We start from the raw sequence: 21,035 nt of genomic DNA on the forward strand, positions 1-21,035 counted from the left end.
GTAACGTGCACCCAGGTGTGTTATACATCAAAATGTGCGTCTCCATCCTGCGACGACACGCATTACTTTTCTCAGTCAAAATTCAATTCAATTCAATTTTATTTATATAGCGTCTAATACAACAGATGTTGTCTCTAGACGCTTTCCAGAGATCCAGAACATGAACATAAACATAAACATAAACCCCCGAGCAATTATTATATAAACAATGGCAGGTAAAAACTCCCTTAGTGGGAGAAAAGCCTTAAGCCAAACAGTGGCAAGGAAAAACTCCCCTTTAGGAGGGAAGAAACCTTGAGCAGGACCAGGCTCATAAGGGGGGACCCTCCTGCCGAAGGCCAGACTGGGGGAGTCAGGGACGTCGACAGCACACAGCAGGCAGGTGGAAGCAGCAGCGGGATGACCAGAGGTGGGGGGGGGGGCGTCAGCAGCACACAACAGTCATGTGGAAGCAGCAGCGGGATGACCAGAGGAGGGGGCGTCAGCAGCACACAACAGTCATGTGGAAGGAGTAGCGGGATGACCAGAGGGGGGGGGGGGGGTGCAGGCAGGCGGAAGCAGCAACAGCAGACATCCACGTAGGCAGGTGGCAGAAGCAATGGGATGACCAGAGGGGGGGGAGGGCCGGGAACACAGGCCAGAACGCAGCTCCTGAGGCTCCGGCCTGCAAACATACACAAAAGAGAAAAAAGGGGGGCCGGCACAAGAAACTACAGGAACGATGGACAAAAATGATAGCTATGAGATATTTATAATAAATAAAAATGGTAATGGAGAAGAGAGGCAGGGAAAAGGAGAGGAGAAGAAGGGTGAGAGGCACCGCCCAGCGGATCATGTCGGTGCCCCCCTGCAGCATAAGCCTATAGCAGCTTATCTACCGCGAAGCTATATTTGAGACTAACTATTATAGTTTTGTTCTATAGCTGCGACAATGACTACTGACTCTAACACACTAAAGTTTACACTACCTAGAGATTTACCAACACCAGCTAGAGGTTTACTTAACACTAACTATAAGCTTTACTAAACAGAAAGGTTTTAAGTTTAGTTTTAAAGGTGGAGGTGGTGTCAGCCTCCTTAACCCAGATTGGAAGTTGGTTCCAAAGTAATGGTGCCTGATAGCAGAACGCCCGCCCTCCTAATCTACATTTAGATACTCTAGGAACTACGAGTAAACCTGCACCCTGGGAGCGGAGAGCTCTGACAGGAACATAAGGCACTATCAAATCTTGTAAATACTGCGGAGCTAAGCCGTTTTGGGCTTTATATGCAAGTAATAAAATTTTAAATTGGATTCTGAATTTTACGGGTAGCCAATGGAGCGACGCTAACACTGGAGAGACGTGGTCTCTCCTGCTAATTCCTGTCAGTACTCGTGCTGCTGCATTCTGGATCAGCTGGAGCCTATTCAGCAAATTACTTGGACATCCTGCTAACAACACATTACAGTAATCTAGTCTAGAAGATACAAACGCATGAACTAGTTTTTCTGCATCCCTCTGCGAGAGGATTTTCCTAATTTTTGCAATATTACGGAGATGGAAAAACGCTATTTTACAAACCTGATTAACATATGGTTTAAACGACAAATCCTGATCGAAAACAACACCAAGGTTTCTCACAGTTGCACTGGAAGCCATCGCAACACCATCTAATCCCTTCCTAAGATGCTCTGGACCAAGAATGATAACCTCTGTTTTATCTGAATTTAGAAGCAAGAAATTTCTGGACATCCAGTCCTTGATGTCCCTAAGACATGCCTGAAGTTTAACTAACGGTTCTGTTTCATCCGGCTTCATAGACAAGTAGAGCTGCGTATCATCAGCATAACAATGAAAGTGTATGCCGTGATTCTGGATTATACTTCCCAACGGCTGCATGTATAAACTGAACAAGACTGGCCCTAGCACTGAACCCTGCGGAACACCATAACAGACCCTTGACTGTTCTGAAGAAACCTCATGTACATGAACAAACTGGAACCTGTCAGATAGATATGATTTAAACCAACGCAGAGCTGTCCCTTTAATCCCAACAACATGCTCTAACCTGTGCAGTAAAATGCCATGATCTATAGTGTCAAAAGCAGCACTGAGGTCCAGTAGAACCAGTATGGACACTAATCCCTTATCTGAGGCCATAAGAAGGTCATTCGTAACTCGAACCAGTGCTGTCTCTGTGCTATGATGCATTCTGAACCCTGACTGAAAGACTTCAAACAGATCATTTCTATACAAAAGTCACATAACTGGCTTGAAACTGCCTTTTCCAGAATTTTAGATACAAATGGAAGGTTAGAAATTGGTCTATAATTAGCTAAGGTGTCTGGGTCAAGGGAAGGTTTTTTAAGTAAAGGTTTAATTACTGCCACTTTGAAAACCTGTGGTACATATCCTAAGCTTAGGGATAGGTTGATTTGGTCCAGTATTGTCACACCAATAAGAGAAAAAACATTTTTGAATAGTCGAGTCGGGATGGGGTCTAACATACATGTGGTTGACTTAGCTCTATTAACGAGTGAAGTCAGCTCAGGGAGGTCTATAGGATCAAAACAGTCTAGAGACAAGTCAGAGCCTAGGGAAGTCGCTAAAGCTGAAGAAACGCCCACAACCGGCTGGTTGATTTCTTCTCTAATTCTCGTGATTTTACTGTTAAAGAAGCTCATAAAGTCTTCACTACTGAGAGCTGCAGGAATACACGGCTCCACAGAGCTGTGACTCTTTGTCAGCCTGGCTACAGTGCTGAACAGAAAACGTGGGTTACTTTTGTTATCCTCTATCAACGTTGAATAATAAGCTGTTCTTGCTTTGCGAATGGCTTTTTTATATACTATTAGAATATCTTTCCATTCACGATAAGACGACACGCATTACTTTTCTCAGTCAAAAGCATTACCGTGGCGAAGATAGACGCCAAAAAGCGCGCCGCCCTTCATCTGATTGGTCTGGATTTGATCGTTCCTACTTTCTGCCATAACTTTTAAATGGTTTGACATGAAGACTTGTGGGTGGTGTCATCGGACTCTGTTTTGAGTCCTTGAACAAAATTGGTGCAAATTAGTCCCGCCCGTTCTTCTGATTGGTCGATATTTGATAGTCCCTATTTTCTGCCATAACTTTTGAATGGTTTGACATAGAGAGTCGTCGGTGGTGTCTACATGCAAGAAGAATCTACATGCAAGTCACACAAGCGCTTCCACTGCAGCACGCCTGAACATGCACATGGGTGCGAGGGCCCGTTCATCGCTGCTTGTAGCTTTAATTTGTATTATTACCACATCTGAGAGAAACGTTAAGACTGGAATGTGTGAATTCACTTAGAATAAGAAACCTTCAATTTGATTTTTTTTTTCTTTTTAAATTACAGTTCATGTCTCCATTTTCATCGTCATGGTTGAACTATTGATGTAATCAAAATCTTCTGTTCTTTTCATGCTTTTTAAATGATATCTGGTCCTTCATGAGACCAATGCAAACAAACACTTTATGTGTATCCATTGAGCTCCATAATCGTAATGAGGTTATGTATATAACATAATGTACATTACATGATGTAAACATCCCGGCAGCAATGAAGAGCGACAGGAGGCACCCGAGCCAAACCCCAACTATTACCACCAAGGGCCTGAAACCCCATGCCAGCCCACATTTGACATGGACCCCCAGAACCCTGCCTCGGCCCCCCCCCACCAAAGGGGACCAAATGTGGACCCATGCTGGAACCCAAACAACCCTGGAACCAGACCACAACATGGAGGGACCAGGAAAAGTGAAGGGGATCCAACTACCTACCAATTCAACGTGACTTATCCACAAACACACACACCCCCAAAAATATACAGTCATACTCATATGTATAATCCTGTTTACAGTGTTGGAGACATCCATTCAACCTCACTTCAGATCATCATCCCTGTTCTTGTTGAAAATCCACAGTCTGAGCCTTTTCTTAAACAAAGTCATGTTTGGATATTGCTTCAGTTCTTGGCTTAGTTTAGTCCAAACCTTCACACCACTGACTGAAGTACACATTCTTTTCATGTGGTTGTTTGAAAACTCCTGGTTCTGAAGTTGAGGCTTCCCTGTAATCACAACCCACTCTCTATCAGTAAAGAGTTTCTGTATATGATCTAGTAGTTTGTTTCTGGCTTTCTACACCAGCTGAGCTGTTAAAGTCTACCAGTTCTATAGACGGGAGTTTATAAATAACTCATTAGTATGTTCCTGGAAACCTGCCTCATGAACAGTTCTGGTGGCTCTTTTCTGGAGTTAGCACAATGATCAGAGTGAGGATTTATAGGTGCTGCCCCAAACTTCCACACAATAATTAAGATATGACAAAATAAGTGAGCAATGTACAATATGTAATGCTTTGTTATTCAATAGATATTTAGCTTTACTTTGGACTGAAATACTTCTAGACTTTAGCTTGAACATGTTAAATGTGAAGTTTCCAGCTGATCTTGTTGATCATCACACCCACAAAACCTAATTTCATTAACTCTGTCTATATCAACACCCTATAGCACGACTTTTAAATCACTGTTGCCCTTACAATTTCTAAACAACATAAACTTTGTTTTGACGAAATCTGTTCAATTCTGAGGTAATTTCCTCCATAAACTGATGTAAATTCTCCCCTTAACTGAAAATGTTTATCATCAGCCAACAGAACAAATTGTAGTACTTTTGGAAATTTGCATGTCATTTCTGTATAGAATAAAGAGTTTAGGTCCCAATACTGACCCCTGGGGGACACCACATAGAATGTCCAACATGATGATTGATGCCACCTATTTTCACAACTTGTCTGTTTCTTAAATAACTTTTCATCCAGCATTACACCACTCCCCTGATACCCGTTTTTTGGATTATTTCATGATTTATTGTGTCAAATGCTTAAGAACAATGAACAACCCAACTGCCAATTTCTTTTTGTCTATGGACCTGGTGATTTCTTCTAATCATTCCAGGACTGCCAACAATGTGGATCTTTGAGATCTGAATCCATATTGGCTTTCAGAAAGCAGTTTTTGTCTGTCTGTCTGTTATTAATTTGTCCAATTTGTAAATAAATAGTTTTTCTAAAATTTTTGAAAATTGTGGGAGTAAAGAAACAGGCCTGGAATAAGTGAATTGGTGTCAGTCTGCAGTTTTGTACAGTGGGATGACTTTTGCAGTTTTCATTTCTTTTGGAAATGCCCCAGTTCTCAGTGATAATTTATAGATGTATGTCAGTGGTTGAACAATCACCTCCATAACCTTTTTAAGTATTGTCATATCTATACCATCACGGTCAGTTGACACCTTGTTTTTACATTTATTTACAATATCTATGATTTCTCTCTCTTCCACAGCTGAGAGAAACATTGACTTTGGATTTCTAGTTATTAAAGTCTCGTTCCATCCATCAGTTGATCCAGGATCACACATTTTCGAATTGAGTTTCTTGAATTAAACAAAAGTATGCCTTAAACTGTTTTGCATATAAAGATTAGTTTTCTTTTGATGTTGTCCTATAATATAACCCTCAAGCATTAAATTAAATCATTTTTAAGGATGAAATGTTTCTATAAAAGGTAGCTTGGGACCCTGAGAAATAGAGAGCAGTAGCACTGTCAATGACAGGCTCTCGCAAGAAAACTGAAATTATACTAGCAACTAAAACTTTAACCTTCACTGGTATTTGCAATTTAACATTAACCCATGTTGTCTTTACATTGTAGTTCAGTTATTAGGGAATTTAATTTCTCTTCTCCCTTTGAAGTCAATCGGTTGATCCAATGAAGAAAACCACTTTTCCCTCATTTTGTGCTTTCTCCACTAGTGGCCACCATCCTCCACCACAGTAACCTCAACAGCTGGAACATTTACAGGTAAACGGTTGACAGTTACAGAATATGCAGTTTACCACAGTGCAGGCAATCTCAATCCCAAAGATCTTTAGGAGCATTCTCTGCAGAGTCGTCATAGTCTAGTATCTTGCAGTTTATGTTTTTTCGTAGGGGTCTCACCCGTTGTGTTGAATTTGTGTTTATTTGCTGCCATTTGGAGTGGAAATTCTGGCTTTCATTTTATACCGTAGAAAAAATTCAGTAACAATCTTCACAAAGAGACTAACCTTAAATCTTTGTTGGGATAATGTGATCTAATAAACTTTTTTTCTTTAAGTTATCAGAAGAGACTGTGTTTAGAGTCTCCTTACATTGCCATTTTACCAGAACTCCCTCACCCTTTTCTGATGACCACCTCAGAGCATAGACTATATAAAAAACAAGGGATGAAACATTCAGTCACATGACTAATTGGTTTCTGAAGATAGGCTTCTGGTTGCCTCAGAAGCCTCTTTTTCCTTACACTTTGCGCGGCCATAGGCATGGCCAGGTAATTTTGCCTGGGCTTGCAGATGGGTGGACCAAACCGGGCCTGGATGCTGGAAACCAGCCAGAGCACGCTCTTATTGCGAAAGTCTGATCTAGATTAAGATCCCTCTTGCTTTTCGCTTTCACTTTGACCCAATATAAAAGCAGGAGGGTTAAGTTAAACAGTTTTGAGGAGAATTCTGTGATACAACCAAGAATGGAACATTATCTTTTGACTGTTTTTACATCTTGAAGAAAGAATCACCATGGGGGGTCAGTGTTCTGCCCTCCAGGGGGGTAAGAAGAAGGAAGACCATGAAATGTACCAAAAGGCAGAAGATTTTTCCATCACAGACAAAGGTGGAGAGAAGTCCGATCTGCTCCAAAGACGGATTCTGCAAGAACAGGTGGGAGAGATCAATGCAAAATCAGTCGAAGAGACTTCCTGCAGGAAAGCAGAAAAAGATGAAAGTGACAATAACAGAGGTTTGGTTCATGAGCACAGGACACCTGAAGTTAATAATCTAGGGTGAGTATTTTATTTTCATTCAACTAAACATGGTACATAAAAACATGATAAATACAACTATTATGTGTGTGTGAGTGTATATATATATATATATATATATATATATATATATGTGTGTGTATATATATATATATATATATATATATATATATATATATATATATATATAGATAGACCTATATATATAGACATATATAATCTTTTCTATATATATTTTATTTCTTTTGTTGGCATTCATCATTACCTGTTAAAACTGCAAAAACTGCCTTTTGTTCTTTAGCAGCCTTTTCTTATCTGATGCTGAGTCTGCAAAAGCAGATAGTAAAGGTGAGTTACAGTCAATAAAATGAGGGCCAACCCTAACTGCTCTGTGAAATATTACTACACTTAGGTGTTTTGTTTTTACAGAAGCTGACTGGGTGGACAGAAACAGGGCTGACCTCATTCAGAACATTACTTTAGTGATGCCAATAGCGGATCTGATGCTTCAGAGAGGCATAATGCATAAAGAGATGTACAACCAAATCAAGAGTAAAGGTGTGGAGCAGGATCAGATGAGGGAAATCTACAGAGCTCTGACATGTACACAAACTAAATCTGCCTTCTACAAGATCCTCCAAGAAATTCATCCTGAGATAAGTCCCAGTATGTGAAAGTTATTTAAAGTTGTCTTCCCCTTTTGTGTCTGAATCGTTAAAAATAACGATAAATTAATTCTTGTAAGATAATAGTGACCTTGAGTCAAAATTGAAACCAAAAACATACCATGAGGCCTTAAAACATTGACCAATGTGTTTTGTGCAGCTGAAGATTTCTTCAAAGAGATCATCAAAAGGAACAAAGAATATTTGAGGGAAAAGTGTTCGTGGCAGCTTGAAGGCACCGGAAAATCTCGTGAGGATGAAAAACCACTGGACAAGATTTACACAGAGCTTCACATTGTTCAAGGAGAGAATGAAGATATCAATAAACAACATGAGATTTGGGAAATTGAAGATAAATCAAGGAACCAAACAGCAGAGGGGATTAAAATCAACTGCAATAATATCTTTAACACCACTCCAGAAAACACAGCATCATTTAAGCGAGATGAAAGAAGAGTGAAAACCATCAGGACTGTGATGACCAAGGGAATAGCTGGAATTGGAAAAACTGTCTCTGTGAAGAAGTTCATTCTTGACTGGGCTGACGGTCGTGCCAATCAGGACTTGGACTTCATTTTCATGTTTCCATTCAGGGAGCTGAATCTGGTCATAGATGATGAGTTCAGCCTTGAGGAACTAGTGAGGGAATTCCATCCACAGCTTAGTGACAAAGCACCAGCAATAATATTTTCAGAAATAAAGACATACAAAGTCTTGTTCATTTTTGATGGTCTCGATGAAAGTCAGCTGAAACTGAAATTCAAAGACACCAAAAGACTCTCAGAGCCCTCAAAGAAATCCTCAGTGGACACGCTGGTGACCAACCTTATCCGAGAGCATCTTCTTCCTTCTGCACTTGTGTGGATAACATCAAGACCAGGAGCAGTTCAACGTATCCCTCAAGAATATGTTTACCTTTGGACGGAGGTCAGAGGTTTTAATGATCCACAAAAGAAGATCTACTTCAGGAACAGAGTTGAGGACAAGGAGGTCGCTGAAAGAATCATCAACCTCATCACCATGTCACGAAGCTTATACATCATGTGTCACATCCCCATCTTCTGCTGGATTGCCTCAAAAGTTCTTGAGTATTTGCTTTTAAAATCAGGCAACACTCAAGATGAAACCATAAAGACACCGACAACTCTCACTGAGATGTACTCGCACTTCTTTCTCATCCAGATGACGGTTGCTACTGACAAATACGACGAGGAGGAGAAGACTGAAGCAGAGGAGATCTTCAAGTCAAATGAGGAGTTCATCTCCAGATTAGGCAGGTTGGCATTTGAAAAGTTGGAAAAAGGTGAAATCATCTTCAGTGGGGAAGATCTGAAAAAGTACGGCATTGACATGGACAAAGCTGGAGTCTACTGTGGATTCTGTACAGCGATATTCAAAGTGGAGAGTGTGTTCAATACCAAGAAACTCTACTGCTTTGTGCATTTGACAGTCCAGGAGTATTTTGCAGCTCTCTTTGTGTACCGAAGTTTCGCAAGAAAATCCATTGAGTCTCCAATCCTCAAGAATTTCTTGCTGGTAGGATCTGATGAGGATCTTGAGTCTGTCCTGGATGCAGATCCAGTTGATCTACCCCTAGATGAGTTGATGGAAATTGCAATAGCTAATTCAGCTCCAAGAGAAACGGGAGAACTGGACATGTTCCTCAGGTTCCTAATTGGTTTGTCCTTACAGTCAACACAAAAACTGCTTTACGGCCTGATTCAGCAGACAGAGGAACACTCTGAAGTTGTTGAAGAGATTGTGAAGAGTCTAAAAGAAATAGATCTAGATGACTGCTCACCTGAAAGATGCCTGAACCTTGTCCACTGCCTGGTTGAGCTGAAGGACACTGCCATACATGATGCTGTCCAGCGGTATCTTGCACCAAATCAGAGTCCAGAAACACAACTCTCCCCTGTTCAGTGTTCAGCTTTGGCAGATTCCATTCTCATGTCACCTACACCTCTGGATGAATTCAACCTGATGAAATTCAGGCCAACAACAAAAGGTATTTTAAGGCTTCTCCCAGCTGTGAGGAACAGCAGGAAAGTAATGTGAGTAAAACTTGTTTCAGTAATGACAATTTATGTTCACAAATACAAAAAAAAAACAATCCGGTTTTGAATGGCTGTCTCTGAAATTTTGCAGAATCTCAGGTGTGTATCTCAGTTCTCGGGAGTGTGAAGCAATCTCTTCAGCTCTGCAGATGCCAAACTCTGTGCTGACTGAGCTGCATCTGGTAAACAATAACAACTATTCTGATGACCACATTCACATCTTGGTTAACGGACTAATAAATCCACTGTGTCAACTGGAAGCTCTCAGGTTCGTAAAACTTTTGTAATGTATTTTTTAAAGTACCTCTGTCATTTTTAATGAGAGTGATAAGTGAAGAAACAGAAAAGAGAAAAAAAGGCAATTTTCTTCCAAAGTTGGCTGACTATGTGTTGGCTAATTTTCTTGACTAATTTTTTTTTTCCAAACTTGTTTGACTTCCCTGTCGGTCTGTATCGTCCACACCTCTTGTTAACCCGTGTGTGTGTGTGTGTGTGTGTGTGTGTGTGTGTGTTTATACACACACAATCTCAAGTCTCTTTGTGTACTCTCTGCGTCCCTTTCTTTGGTTGCACGTTTTTTATGTGATGTGTCTTGCCATAATCCTTGGCTATGACGGTTGGAGGTTGTGGGGTCAGACATCCAGTGGTGTGTTCCACTGTTGAGTAGGACTTCTAGGTTCTAGTTATTAATAATTAATAGAAGATGACTTATTAAAATTAATTATCAACATGAATCAATGAAAATGGGACACCACCTGATTTTATCAGGAAAATAATAACAGCAAAAACATCTCAAAGTAGCAGTTATTCCATACGTGCCAGCATGTTGCCACAGGTGGTCAGAGTCCACAGACCTTTGCAACCAGCAGCTGTGACAAATATGTATAAAACAAACACAAACAACTTCTCTCATTCAAATGAATCCGAATTTATTCCTACAAGTGTTAAAATATAGCGAGACAACACCTGGGATAAATGTGTGTGTGTGTGTGTGTGTGTGTGTGTGTGTGTCAGTCAGTCAAGATGGCTGTTCAAACATATGAAAAGAAAGATGGATGGCTGACAAAATCATGTGGTGACTGAGTCTCGCGTGATTCAAAATGGCGGAAGAGATTTCGTCTCTTCCAGTGAAAACAAACTCGGAGGCTTAATGACCAAGATAAGAGTGTACGTGTGTGTCACGCCAGCTGCCTGAACAGCAAAGAACATCCACATCTTCATTCATATTCACAACACAACAGCCACATCTTCATCCAGACCTGCAGGGGGCAGACCAACATTCAGTGAGCACCACAGTACCCAACTTCCTGTCAGGTCAAACCAACTTCCTGAAGAAAACCATATTGCCTTCAGAGTAACATGTGGAGCTGAAGACAAAGCCAGAAAAGTTTGGTGTTGAAAACCAAGCAATGAGAGCTTGAAGAGAAGGAACCAAATAACCTGCACAACAAAAACCCCTCAGTTAAAAGGTCAACACGCAACTGGTGGGATACTTTGACAATACTTACCTTGTTGATGGAATGAAGAAAGGACAATGTTTTCAACCTACTACTACTACTACTACTACTACTACTGTTACACTGTTACCCTACTGTACCCAACCATTACAACCTGATCTCACAAAAATCCGTGAAATGCCCACGACCTCTCACCACTATTTTCCGTGGTATAATTCCGTGTGAGCACCACGGATATAGTACTATGCGAAGTCAATGGGATCCGTGGTCGTGATATATACACGGATTATAACTTTATTATTATTTATATATTATTCTTTGTTATAGTGGCTAAATTATGAATTTTTGTCTCGCAAGGTACTGTTTGTTACTGTCAGTTTGTAAAAGCATGTTTTTAACGCTGTTTTAGCAGTCTTTTATTGAGGTTTTAATGGGAGCACCACGGATATAGTACTATGCGAAGTCAATGGGATCCATCACCCGATTTGACTGCTGTCATACCATTGAATGAAGGACAAAACGATAACAATCATCCCATAGATATGGGCCAGTAGGGTCCTACTCTACCTACTAGTAGGCGCAGGAGGCTGTTATCGCCCCTTTCTATGGCTAACTCCATGTTATTAATGCTTGCTATGGAGCTCACACCTCATTATCGCCCCTTTCTATGGCTAACCCCATGTTATTAATGCTCAGTAGCCACAGAAGTTTTGTTATGAAGCTCACACCTCACCTCCCTTTTTTATGTATTTAGCTAGAATTTTAAAACCTGAAAAATAGAATTCAACGTAAAATGCCGGATCTTGTCCATTAAAAACAATACTTTTTGGAACATAGTGTAACGACCACAGATAAGATAAGGCCTTGCCCGCCTGGGCAACACATCAGCATTTGGCCGACTGGTTAGTGCAGTTGACTGTGGTCTGGGAGACTGTGGTTCGAGACACACTCTGGGCACGACTTGTTCGCCACAGTATTTTCCTCATTGTGTTATGGTTTTCTTTTAATATCTTTAACATTTCTAAACACAAAAACACAAAAGTGTCCTTGATAATTCAATAATACAATAGGTTCATCCGTTTTAATTAGTTCTCCTTCGATCATGACATGTTATTAATGCTCAGTAGGCACAGGAGGTTTGTTATGTATTGTTATAGGTTTGCCTATGAGGCCTATTTCGTGTCTATTTTTGCACAGTTCACTAACGCTTTGAACTTGGAGGCTGAAATTCTAGACTCTGTATCAGGAGGTGACTCTCATCCACTGTGCCGAGGTCCAGACCCGTGCGACCTTCGGAAGTGTCAAAGGTCACCATGTGTGGTGCCTTTTTCGGGCCTTTTTTGTGTGTTTTTTGAATAATTCACTAATGCTTTGAGCTGGGAGGCTGATTTTTGACTATGTTGTAAGGCAGAAGGCCCTTTGCTAGGGTCTTTTGGTCCCGTGGCTTTATGACTTCCACAGAGCTAGTTGGCGTTGCAGAGGGTTCACAGAGTTGAGACTTGGCAAGCCCAATCTAGGCCCCATATGGAGGCCACAGGTCAAGTTTTACTTGGTTTGGTCAAATGTTGTGACAACGGCGTCCGTTCGAATGTTGGAAAAGGTGACGTTTCAGAGCCCCGCCCATCGAAAAGTACAGGTCCGATCTGCACCAAACTAACGTCTGTCTGCGTTACAGCGTTAAAAACATGCTTTTACAAACTGACAGTAACAAAGAGTACCTTGTACCTAGAGGGTGTAGAAACGTATAGGTCTGAGATCCTCCTGACTAATGGAACCGGGCCTATTTTGTGTCTTTTTTTGCATAGTTCATTAACGCTTTTAGCTAGGAGTCTGAATTTTTTATATGTTGTTTGTTGTTTTACAAACTGACAGTAACAAACAGTACCTTGCGCGACAAAAACTCATAATTTAGCCACTATAACAAAGAATAATATATAAATAATAATAATGTCATAATCCGTGTATATATCACGACCACGGATCCCATTGACTTTGCATGGTACAATATCTGTGGTGCTCACACGGAATTATACCACTTTCCGTGTTGATACCACGGTAAATATTGGTGGGAGGTCGTGGGCATTTCACAGATTTTTGTGAGATCAGGTTGCAACCATTACCACTATCTCTGCTACTACAACCAAGAAACCCCTTCATCACCACTCAAAAAAGAACTTCAATAAAAAACAAAAAAGGGAAACAGACTGGAGTTGTTCCTTGCATTGACAAAACTCTTTCAAGTTGGAGTAGAAGCTGAGGGCAAAATCAAACAAAACACCAAACAACTTGACAGTGTGTGTGGGGGTTAGTAGGAGAGGATGAGAGAATAGAGAAGAAAGTAAAACCCAAGACATTAGAATAACTTCTCACCACCAGGAAACCAAGCTCTTCTGATGTTTCCCACACAGAGATGCACCAATGTGAAACTAACTTAACAAGTGCGCTCTGGTCATTCAACTGGAAAGGGCTTTGTTTTCTATTGTGGAAGAACATGTCATCAAGATCCAGCAACGTGAAGGGTCCCTCGTTCGGCTCATCTGGGGCTCGGAGCGTTTGCGAGTCACTCGTTGCAGCGCTGCAGACTGTGGTTGCCATTTCAAAGCAAATAAACGCTTCTTCAGGCCTGATAATGGAGAAGGCCGGCCCATAGCTAGTATCTCTTCATGCTAAAATAGGAGCTGTGGCTTTCTTCATAGCTCACACTATGAACTTTAAAAACGCCTCAGAATTTAAATTAAGTCTTACCATGTACAATACAGGACTGTGGCCCAACAATATGATTATACAATATTATGTGAACCTTAGTTTCAATATTTCATGAGATTCATAGATCCTGTGCTAACTATTGAGCCACCGTGCTGCCTGTCAGGAATCAAACATCAGATAAAAAAAAAGCAGTGGGTTCAAGTGTCAAAAGAAATTTAGCTTTGGCCAAATTTTTTTTTACAAATAAACGTTATCAGTCATTACATGTTTTTATGAGCAACTTAGAAAAGTTAAAGAAATCCTGAATGAGATGTAATTTTTTCTCTTTCTTCTTTGTTTTGTTTTTACAGTCTCTCAGGTAACAGGATATCACATCTGCTAAATCAACTGGCAGTTAAATCGGTCTTCTCAAATCTAAGAGAGTTGGAGCTGAGTGACGTGTGGACAACTTCATTGATCTCAGTGACCGCTGCTGGGCTGAACAACCCAAAACTGGAGAAACTCAGGTTAATTTTATACGAATTCTAAACAACTCTGAACTGAGAATTAAGGACAGAGTCGAGATGTGTCCACCAAGTTCATGTTTGAAGTACTTTGTTTATTAAAGATACATGAATATTTGGGAAAGAAGAGGAGAGACAAAAGGGTGAGGGGCCGAACTCAGCAGAACATGTTGGTGTCCCCCTGCAGCGTAGGTCTATAGCAAGATATCTACAGCAAAGCTATGTTCAAGACAAGCCTGCTCTAGTCTTGTCCTGTAGCTGCAGCTATGACTACTGGCCCTAACTCACTAGAGTTTACACTAACTAGGCTTTACTGAACAGAAACGCTATAACGTTGTTTTTAAAAAGGTGGAGGTGGTGTCTTCCTCCTTAACCCAAATTGGAATTTGGCTCCACAGTAACAGTGTCTCAGAAATAATTCCTCTAAAACACTTAAGTTGGCTTTATTAAATGTTAGGTCTTTAGATGTAAAAAACATTTTTAATTAATTCATTTATCACTAAGTACACCGTGGATTTTATGTTTTTAACTGAAACTTGGTTAGACCAAAATAACAGTGCAGCTGTACTCGACCCATCCTGGTTATAGTTTTATCAGTGAACAGGACAGCAGGAGGGATTGGAGTCTTATTTAAAGAATAATTTCAATGTAAGCAGTTTACTCCTGGAAGTTTTCAGTCTTTTGAATGTGTGGTTATACAGCTGTTTCTGAATGTTCACAGGCCCCCAAATACTGTGCAGACTTTTTTATGACCTCAGTGAACTGCTGTCTATTATACATTATGTGTTGATTTTTACTGTTTAATTATTGTTAGTGATTTTAACATCCATGTGGACAACCATCAGAATAAAGACAATAACGTTCTTAGTAACACTCTGGTTGTTCCTGGATTTACATGTTTCCATTTCAACTTACCAAACCATTTTCAGATGGCTCCAATAAATAACAACGTTTTTAATGTACATTCTTCGTTTATATTCACCATCAGTTTTTATGATCATGTCATTCCTAAATCTGACCCGTAAACAATGACGTTGCACCCAATTATACCTCTAATTTAAAATAATTGTAATTTTTATGTATCAAAAGGCTGAACCGAAACATTGGAATCTCTGATATCTGCAAGGAGCTCGCAACAGCATTCACATCCAAACCATCCAACCTGCGAGAATTGGAACTGAGTTACAGCAACTTTACAGATTCAGAGATGGAAGTCCTCTCAAGAGCACTGACGAGTGCAAACTGTAAACTGGAGACACTGAGGTAAAGGTTGTCACCGGTGCTAAGAACATTTTCAAATAGTCTAATTCTTATATTTAATAAGATTTAGTACAAATATAAGATGCTTTTTAATATTCTTTACTCTCTGATAATTTAATATGTTGATCATTTTTTAGTCTCAGTCACAACAAATTGACTGTTGAAGGCTGTAAGATGTTGGGCTCAGAACTCAGCTCCAGACCTTCCCGTCTAAGAGAGTTGGACCTGAGCTACAACGACCTGCACAGCTCAGGACTGATGGAGCTCTGTAATCCACTGATGAGCCAACACTGCAGCTTGAAAACTCTGAGGTGAGAATAATAAACAACTATTAATCACTTTGATTTCTCCCAATTATAGCCATGTATAAATATTTTACAATATAGCAATAATAACATGTTGAAATATAATGATATTGAAATGGTCGTATTCTGTATTTATTATTATTGCAAAATTTGATATCTGATTTTGAAAAACAGAAAACAAAATAAAAACAAATTGATAATGCTTTATTTAAAATATTGCAACAAGTATCTCTAAATGGCTTTTCTGTCACATCAGCTCTATGCTCACAAAAATAAATATGAAGAGCAAAGGGGACATCATGGGAAACTGGTACTGATAATGAATTCTGCTGCTTTTCTAAAGTGCTGGTTGTATCCTGCAGGTTGTGTTTCTGTAAAGTGACAGGAGATGAATGTTCCTCTGTGGCGTCGGCTCTGAGGTCTGACCACTGCAAGCTCAGAGAGCTGGACCTGAGCTTCAATTACCTCACTGATCAACAAATCAAACTGCTGACTGAAATACAGGAGGATTCACGCTGCAGTCTGGAGAACCTCAAGTATGTTTTACAGGTTATCTGAATGACATTAATGTCATTGACAGAGATTGAAATTTAAATATTCAAAGAGATAAAAGAAAAAAAATTAAGCTGAATCATTAAAATAAGAATAAACAAGACAAGAAACATCAAAAACCACTTTGGTACTTGGCAAAAGGTAAAAATTGTTCGATGACAGTGTATTTGTAGTTTTTACCTTTCATTTTTTTTATTTCTCATTAGTGTGGACCATAATGAAGAATGCTGGGTCAATCTGAAGCTACTCAGACAATGTAAGAACATAATTATCTCTTATGCAAACTCAATCACTGATGTGATGAGTTTCACAGGTCAAGAGTTAAACTGCAGTTGTATGTTTTTACGTATTATTTTTTTTTTTCAGTTGTATGTTTCTTCTAATTAAATTAGGACTAATTTGCAGTAACCTATGCTGATTACCAATATGCTGTTTGAATATTACTCATTTAAATATTACCAAGGTAGAGATCAAGAACAATTCTGTATGTCCTGATTTGCAGACGCCTGTGATCTGACGCTGGATCCCAACACAGCTGGAAAGATGATCCTTTTGACTGAGGAGAACAAAATGGCAACATTTGACACAGAGATGCAACAATATCCTGATCATCCAGATAGATTTGCTATACCTCAAGTGCTCTGTGAGGAGGCTCTGACTGGTCGTCATTACTGGGAGGTTGAGTTTGATTCAAAATCAGGTGAAGTTGGAGTTGCATACAAAAGTATTGTGAGGAATGGGGACTGTTCAGTTGACTTCTCTTTGGGAAAAAATGAAAAGTCTTGGAGCTGGGAAATTGAAGGAAGTTTTCATCACAACGATTCACCTGAAAAATTTTTGGTGTCAAAAACAAGCAACGTAGGAGTGTATCTGGACTGGCCAGCAGGAATGTTATCCTTCTTTGAAGTCTTTCCTGAAACACTGACACATCTGTACACTGCACGCACAACCTTCACTCAACCACTCTATCCTGGTTTTGGACTTGAAAGTGGATCTGTGAACCTCAGGAAAATACATATGGAATAATGAAAAGAGGCAAAAGTCACTGACTCGGCTTAATTGTTAAGGGTAGGTGTCTAAAAAAACTGTGACACATTCAATAAAATGTTGTAAAATTTGAGAATTCATGTAGATAGAGGCCCACTCAGAGGATGTAGGTGATGGACTAGAGTGGTTCCTCCCCCCAAAATCTAGTTCATATTAACAGAGATGTAAAAACATCAATCACAACAAAGGGAGCTGTTGTATTGTACTTTAATCTCATGGTACATTAAAAAAGCACGTCACACACGTTTATGTAAGCTTCATGTTGTATTTGATTTGACTATAAAATGTTGCTGTATTTTACATATTTGTACTTTCTGAACTTAATTTTTCTGCTATTTTGAATATTTCTTTTTTCCATTGTAAGTGGTATAAAAAGTTTCTGTCAATTGTTCTATGTAAATATAATGTATCCATCCACCAAAGCAGCAACAAGCATTTTCTTTTATATTCAAACATAACTCTCAATTTCATTCAAAGAATATTAGCTTGCTTTTAAGAACTGTTGCATATCTCTGCATATCACGCATTTTTACACTTTGGGCTTCGTCTCTTAAAGGTATAGTCTGTAATGTTACCTCCTCTAAGCCCCGCTCCCTCCTCCCCCTCCCGTCAGCGCTCCGTCCAAAGCCACGCCCCCACAAACTTTGGGGAACGCGCAGAGCCGGATTAAATAAATGGACTACACTAGGCAGACTGTGATTTTTGGGCCCCCCTCCATCGTTGTTATTTATGAAATCTTAAACTTACCAAAGTTACTAATAAAACTTAATTCACATTTTACACAGCAAAGTCATAGTCAAGTTGGTTCTTTGTATTCCAAAATAAGTCATGTGTTGTATATTAAACAGTCTATCAGACTATTTTTAGATTTTTATTATTTATACGTTATTACAATGCTCTATTAAATGCTATTAAATTATCCTTATCTTATCGATTGTGAGCATTTTGCAGAAAATCTTAATTAAATGTGTTGATTAAATTGAATAGTTAAATAAGAAGTCAAATCTACAAAGACCAATAAAATTTGCAGTAAGACAAAGTGTGCTGTAGTATGTATGTGTATATGTATGTATGTGTATGCAGAGCTGTTTGAGAGATTTGCGAGGCCTTGTGTGAAATAGCCAGGGGGGCCATCGTATTTAAAAACATTTATTGTTATACTGGGTGAAATGGTCCATCCTGAGAGTAGCCAGTGAATAATGTGTTCAGAAAAAGGAAAGAAAAAAACCTGTAAAAACTCCAATCTGTTTTTTGCGCACCGAATGGCACTGATTGGTCACAGGACCAGAGGATTGGCAGGGGGGAAAGAACCAATCAGATGCCTTCATTTTAAGTCCGGCCCACACCCCCCTCTGTCCCATGCGCGCACTCGTCACGTCGAAAATCTTGCCGGAAAACTTCACACACACTCGAGTCACGTTTGCTGAAGAATGGCGCAGAAAACGAGAAAACGCAGCCAAAAATACCACCTCCAGCGTAACTTGTAACGGCTCGCCCTGCTAAAAAGGCTAAAAAAAGAAAGCCAAAGTACGATTCTGCGGCGCAGGTTGTCCGCTACTGGGGGTCTGCCACGGACCGACGCGCACCCAACCCCAGGCCTGGCTCCAGGGCGGGGCCCCGGTGACGCCGATCCGGGCGACGTAGCAGTCCTTGTTCTCTTCCTCCTCATGATAAGCTTGTGAACATAGAATGATGAAATATGCTATTTAATAATGAAATCTACCTCTTTAAATAATGAATTTAAATACTAAAAAGTCCTTTTTTAAGAAAACTTTTATTTAAAAACATATTTAATGATTTCACTGGGTATTCATTCATTTCATGCCTCTTGTGTGAGTGCTGTTGTCATGAAATAATTTAAACGGTCAAACCCAGCCATCAAACTCAGTGGGCAGGGCTTGTGCGGTTTGTCCACAGACCGTGACGTCTGATTGAAATGAAGTTTTTAATTTTTTTTTGGTCGGTATTCTGTCCAGAATTCATTTACCACTGCAACTCCTGACGGTCCTATTCGACACTCGAATATTTTTCTTGGTTGTTTCCTTGCAGTCTCTTCCAAACCCACGGGAAGACAATGACAACCCAAATGTTTTGAGACGGGAGCCGACTTTCATCCCTACAGTCGACCACTGCAGTCCAGCAGCCGTCATTCGTACTTTCGTGGTCAAATCAGCCACTCTTACATTTCATGTGCGCTCCTATTTCAGTCTTTACGGCAAATGGATGACTGCGGCTCAAAAACAGAAAGATATGAAGTACTGAGATTGAAATAATGCAGATATTTTTTTTCATATATTTCTTTCATTACCAGGCCAGAAGAAGTGTTTGAGGATAACCTGGTAGGTTTTTGTAACGCCTAAGTGTCCAGACCACTGACTTTCATGTGCTACAGACAACACATGTGATCGGTACACAGAGGGCACAACTACTTGAAACACAGTGCTCCAATCTGAATCAGAGAGAGGTGGGGACCATTTACGCATCAAGATGCCACTGTCTAGTAAATAAGCCACCTTCTCACCCTTTGCTTTGTTGGCACTCACCACACTTGAGAAGCATTTCTGCAGTGTCGGATCAGCCCTTTGCGCAGCACATAGGCGATCGCGGGACACCGGGAGAGACAAGCCGTCAGGAGAGGTTGTTTCGGGGCTGACAGGACGCACCTGCTCAGCAGCACTTATACAAAGAGAGTCAGCGGCACTCTCCGCCTCATTGTCGGTCTCAACCTCTCCTGAAAAAGCGGGCATCAGCACACTGTCAGAGAGCGAAACATCATTAAATTTGCGAGCTTGTGCACGAGTGATCACACAAGACGGAAACAGATCAGTAGGTGGCAGATTTCTTTCCGTTTGTGGGCACTGAGGGATGTCCAACACTTCCAGCGCAGGAGTAACTTTGCCACCGGCTATGTCGTTACCCATTAAAAATACTACACCTCTAATTGGCAACGCAGGGCAGATAGCAACAGGGAAGAAACCATTAACCAATTTGGACTGAACATGTATGCGATGTACCGAACGGGGAACATAACCCATCTCAATGCCGCGCAAAACAGTACCATAACCACAGGCAGACTGCTCCGAAAAAGGCAACGCGTTCGCGAGGATCACCGACTGAGAACCACCAGTGTCACGCAGAATGCGCACCGGACGCTGATCATCAGACTCGCCTGTCAGTGAAACTAACCCATCAAAAATGAATGGTTTGAAACAGGCATCAGGGGTTTCACTGCCAGGAGCAGCACTGATGCGTGGCTCAGCCTTAATCAAACCGACGCCTTTTGGTTGCGACACGCTGGGGGAAACCTGCTGTTTGCGTTTCAGGGCCAGACAGTTGGAGATGAGATGTCCAGGTTTATGACAATAAAAACACTCCGTCCTCTTTCTTAGCACTAGCTGTAGGGGGAGAGTTTTGCCGAGCTGGAGGCTGACGAGGTTTTTCATCAGAGCCTGAAGAAAAAACCGTCTTGTGGGTTAAAGCAAACTCATCAGCCAACACAGCAGCAGAAGAGAGCTGTGACACTTTCTGTTCATTAATGTACACCACGATACGTTCTGGGAGGCACTTCTTAAAATCCTCCATCAAGACCAATTCCCTTAAGGAGTCAAAGTCAC

General features: G+C 40.5%; 1 protein-coding gene across 2 annotated transcripts; it reads left to right on the forward strand.

Annotated features, from left to right (window-relative positions):
* Positions 1-6,537: 6,537 nt before the first annotated feature.
* LOC133421808 (NLR family CARD domain-containing protein 3-like) lies at positions 6,538-17,746 on the forward strand. Of its 2 annotated transcripts, none has more exons than XM_061711578.1 (11): positions 6,538-6,890; positions 7,171-7,217; positions 7,299-7,535; positions 7,695-9,588; positions 9,683-9,859; positions 14,105-14,260; positions 15,347-15,520; positions 15,655-15,828; positions 16,185-16,358; positions 16,581-16,630; positions 16,877-17,746. In XM_061711578.1, exons 1-11 carry the CDS (start codon positions 6,628-6,630, stop codon positions 17,398-17,400), a joined length of 3,870 nt encoding a protein of 1,289 aa, XP_061567562.1. In that variant the 5' UTR covers positions 6,538-6,627; the 3' UTR covers positions 17,401-17,746. The 2 variants fall into 2 exon arrangements, with proteins under 2 accessions (XP_061567562.1, XP_061567565.1); XM_061711581.1 differs by having other exon boundaries at positions 7,174-7,217.
* Positions 17,747-21,035: the final 3,289 nt, after the last annotated feature.

The sequence above is a fragment of the Cololabis saira genome, chromosome 21, assembly GCF_033807715.1.
Source record: "Cololabis saira isolate AMF1-May2022 chromosome 21, fColSai1.1, whole genome shotgun sequence".
NCBI lineage: Eukaryota > Metazoa > Chordata > Actinopteri > Beloniformes > Belonidae > Cololabis > Cololabis saira.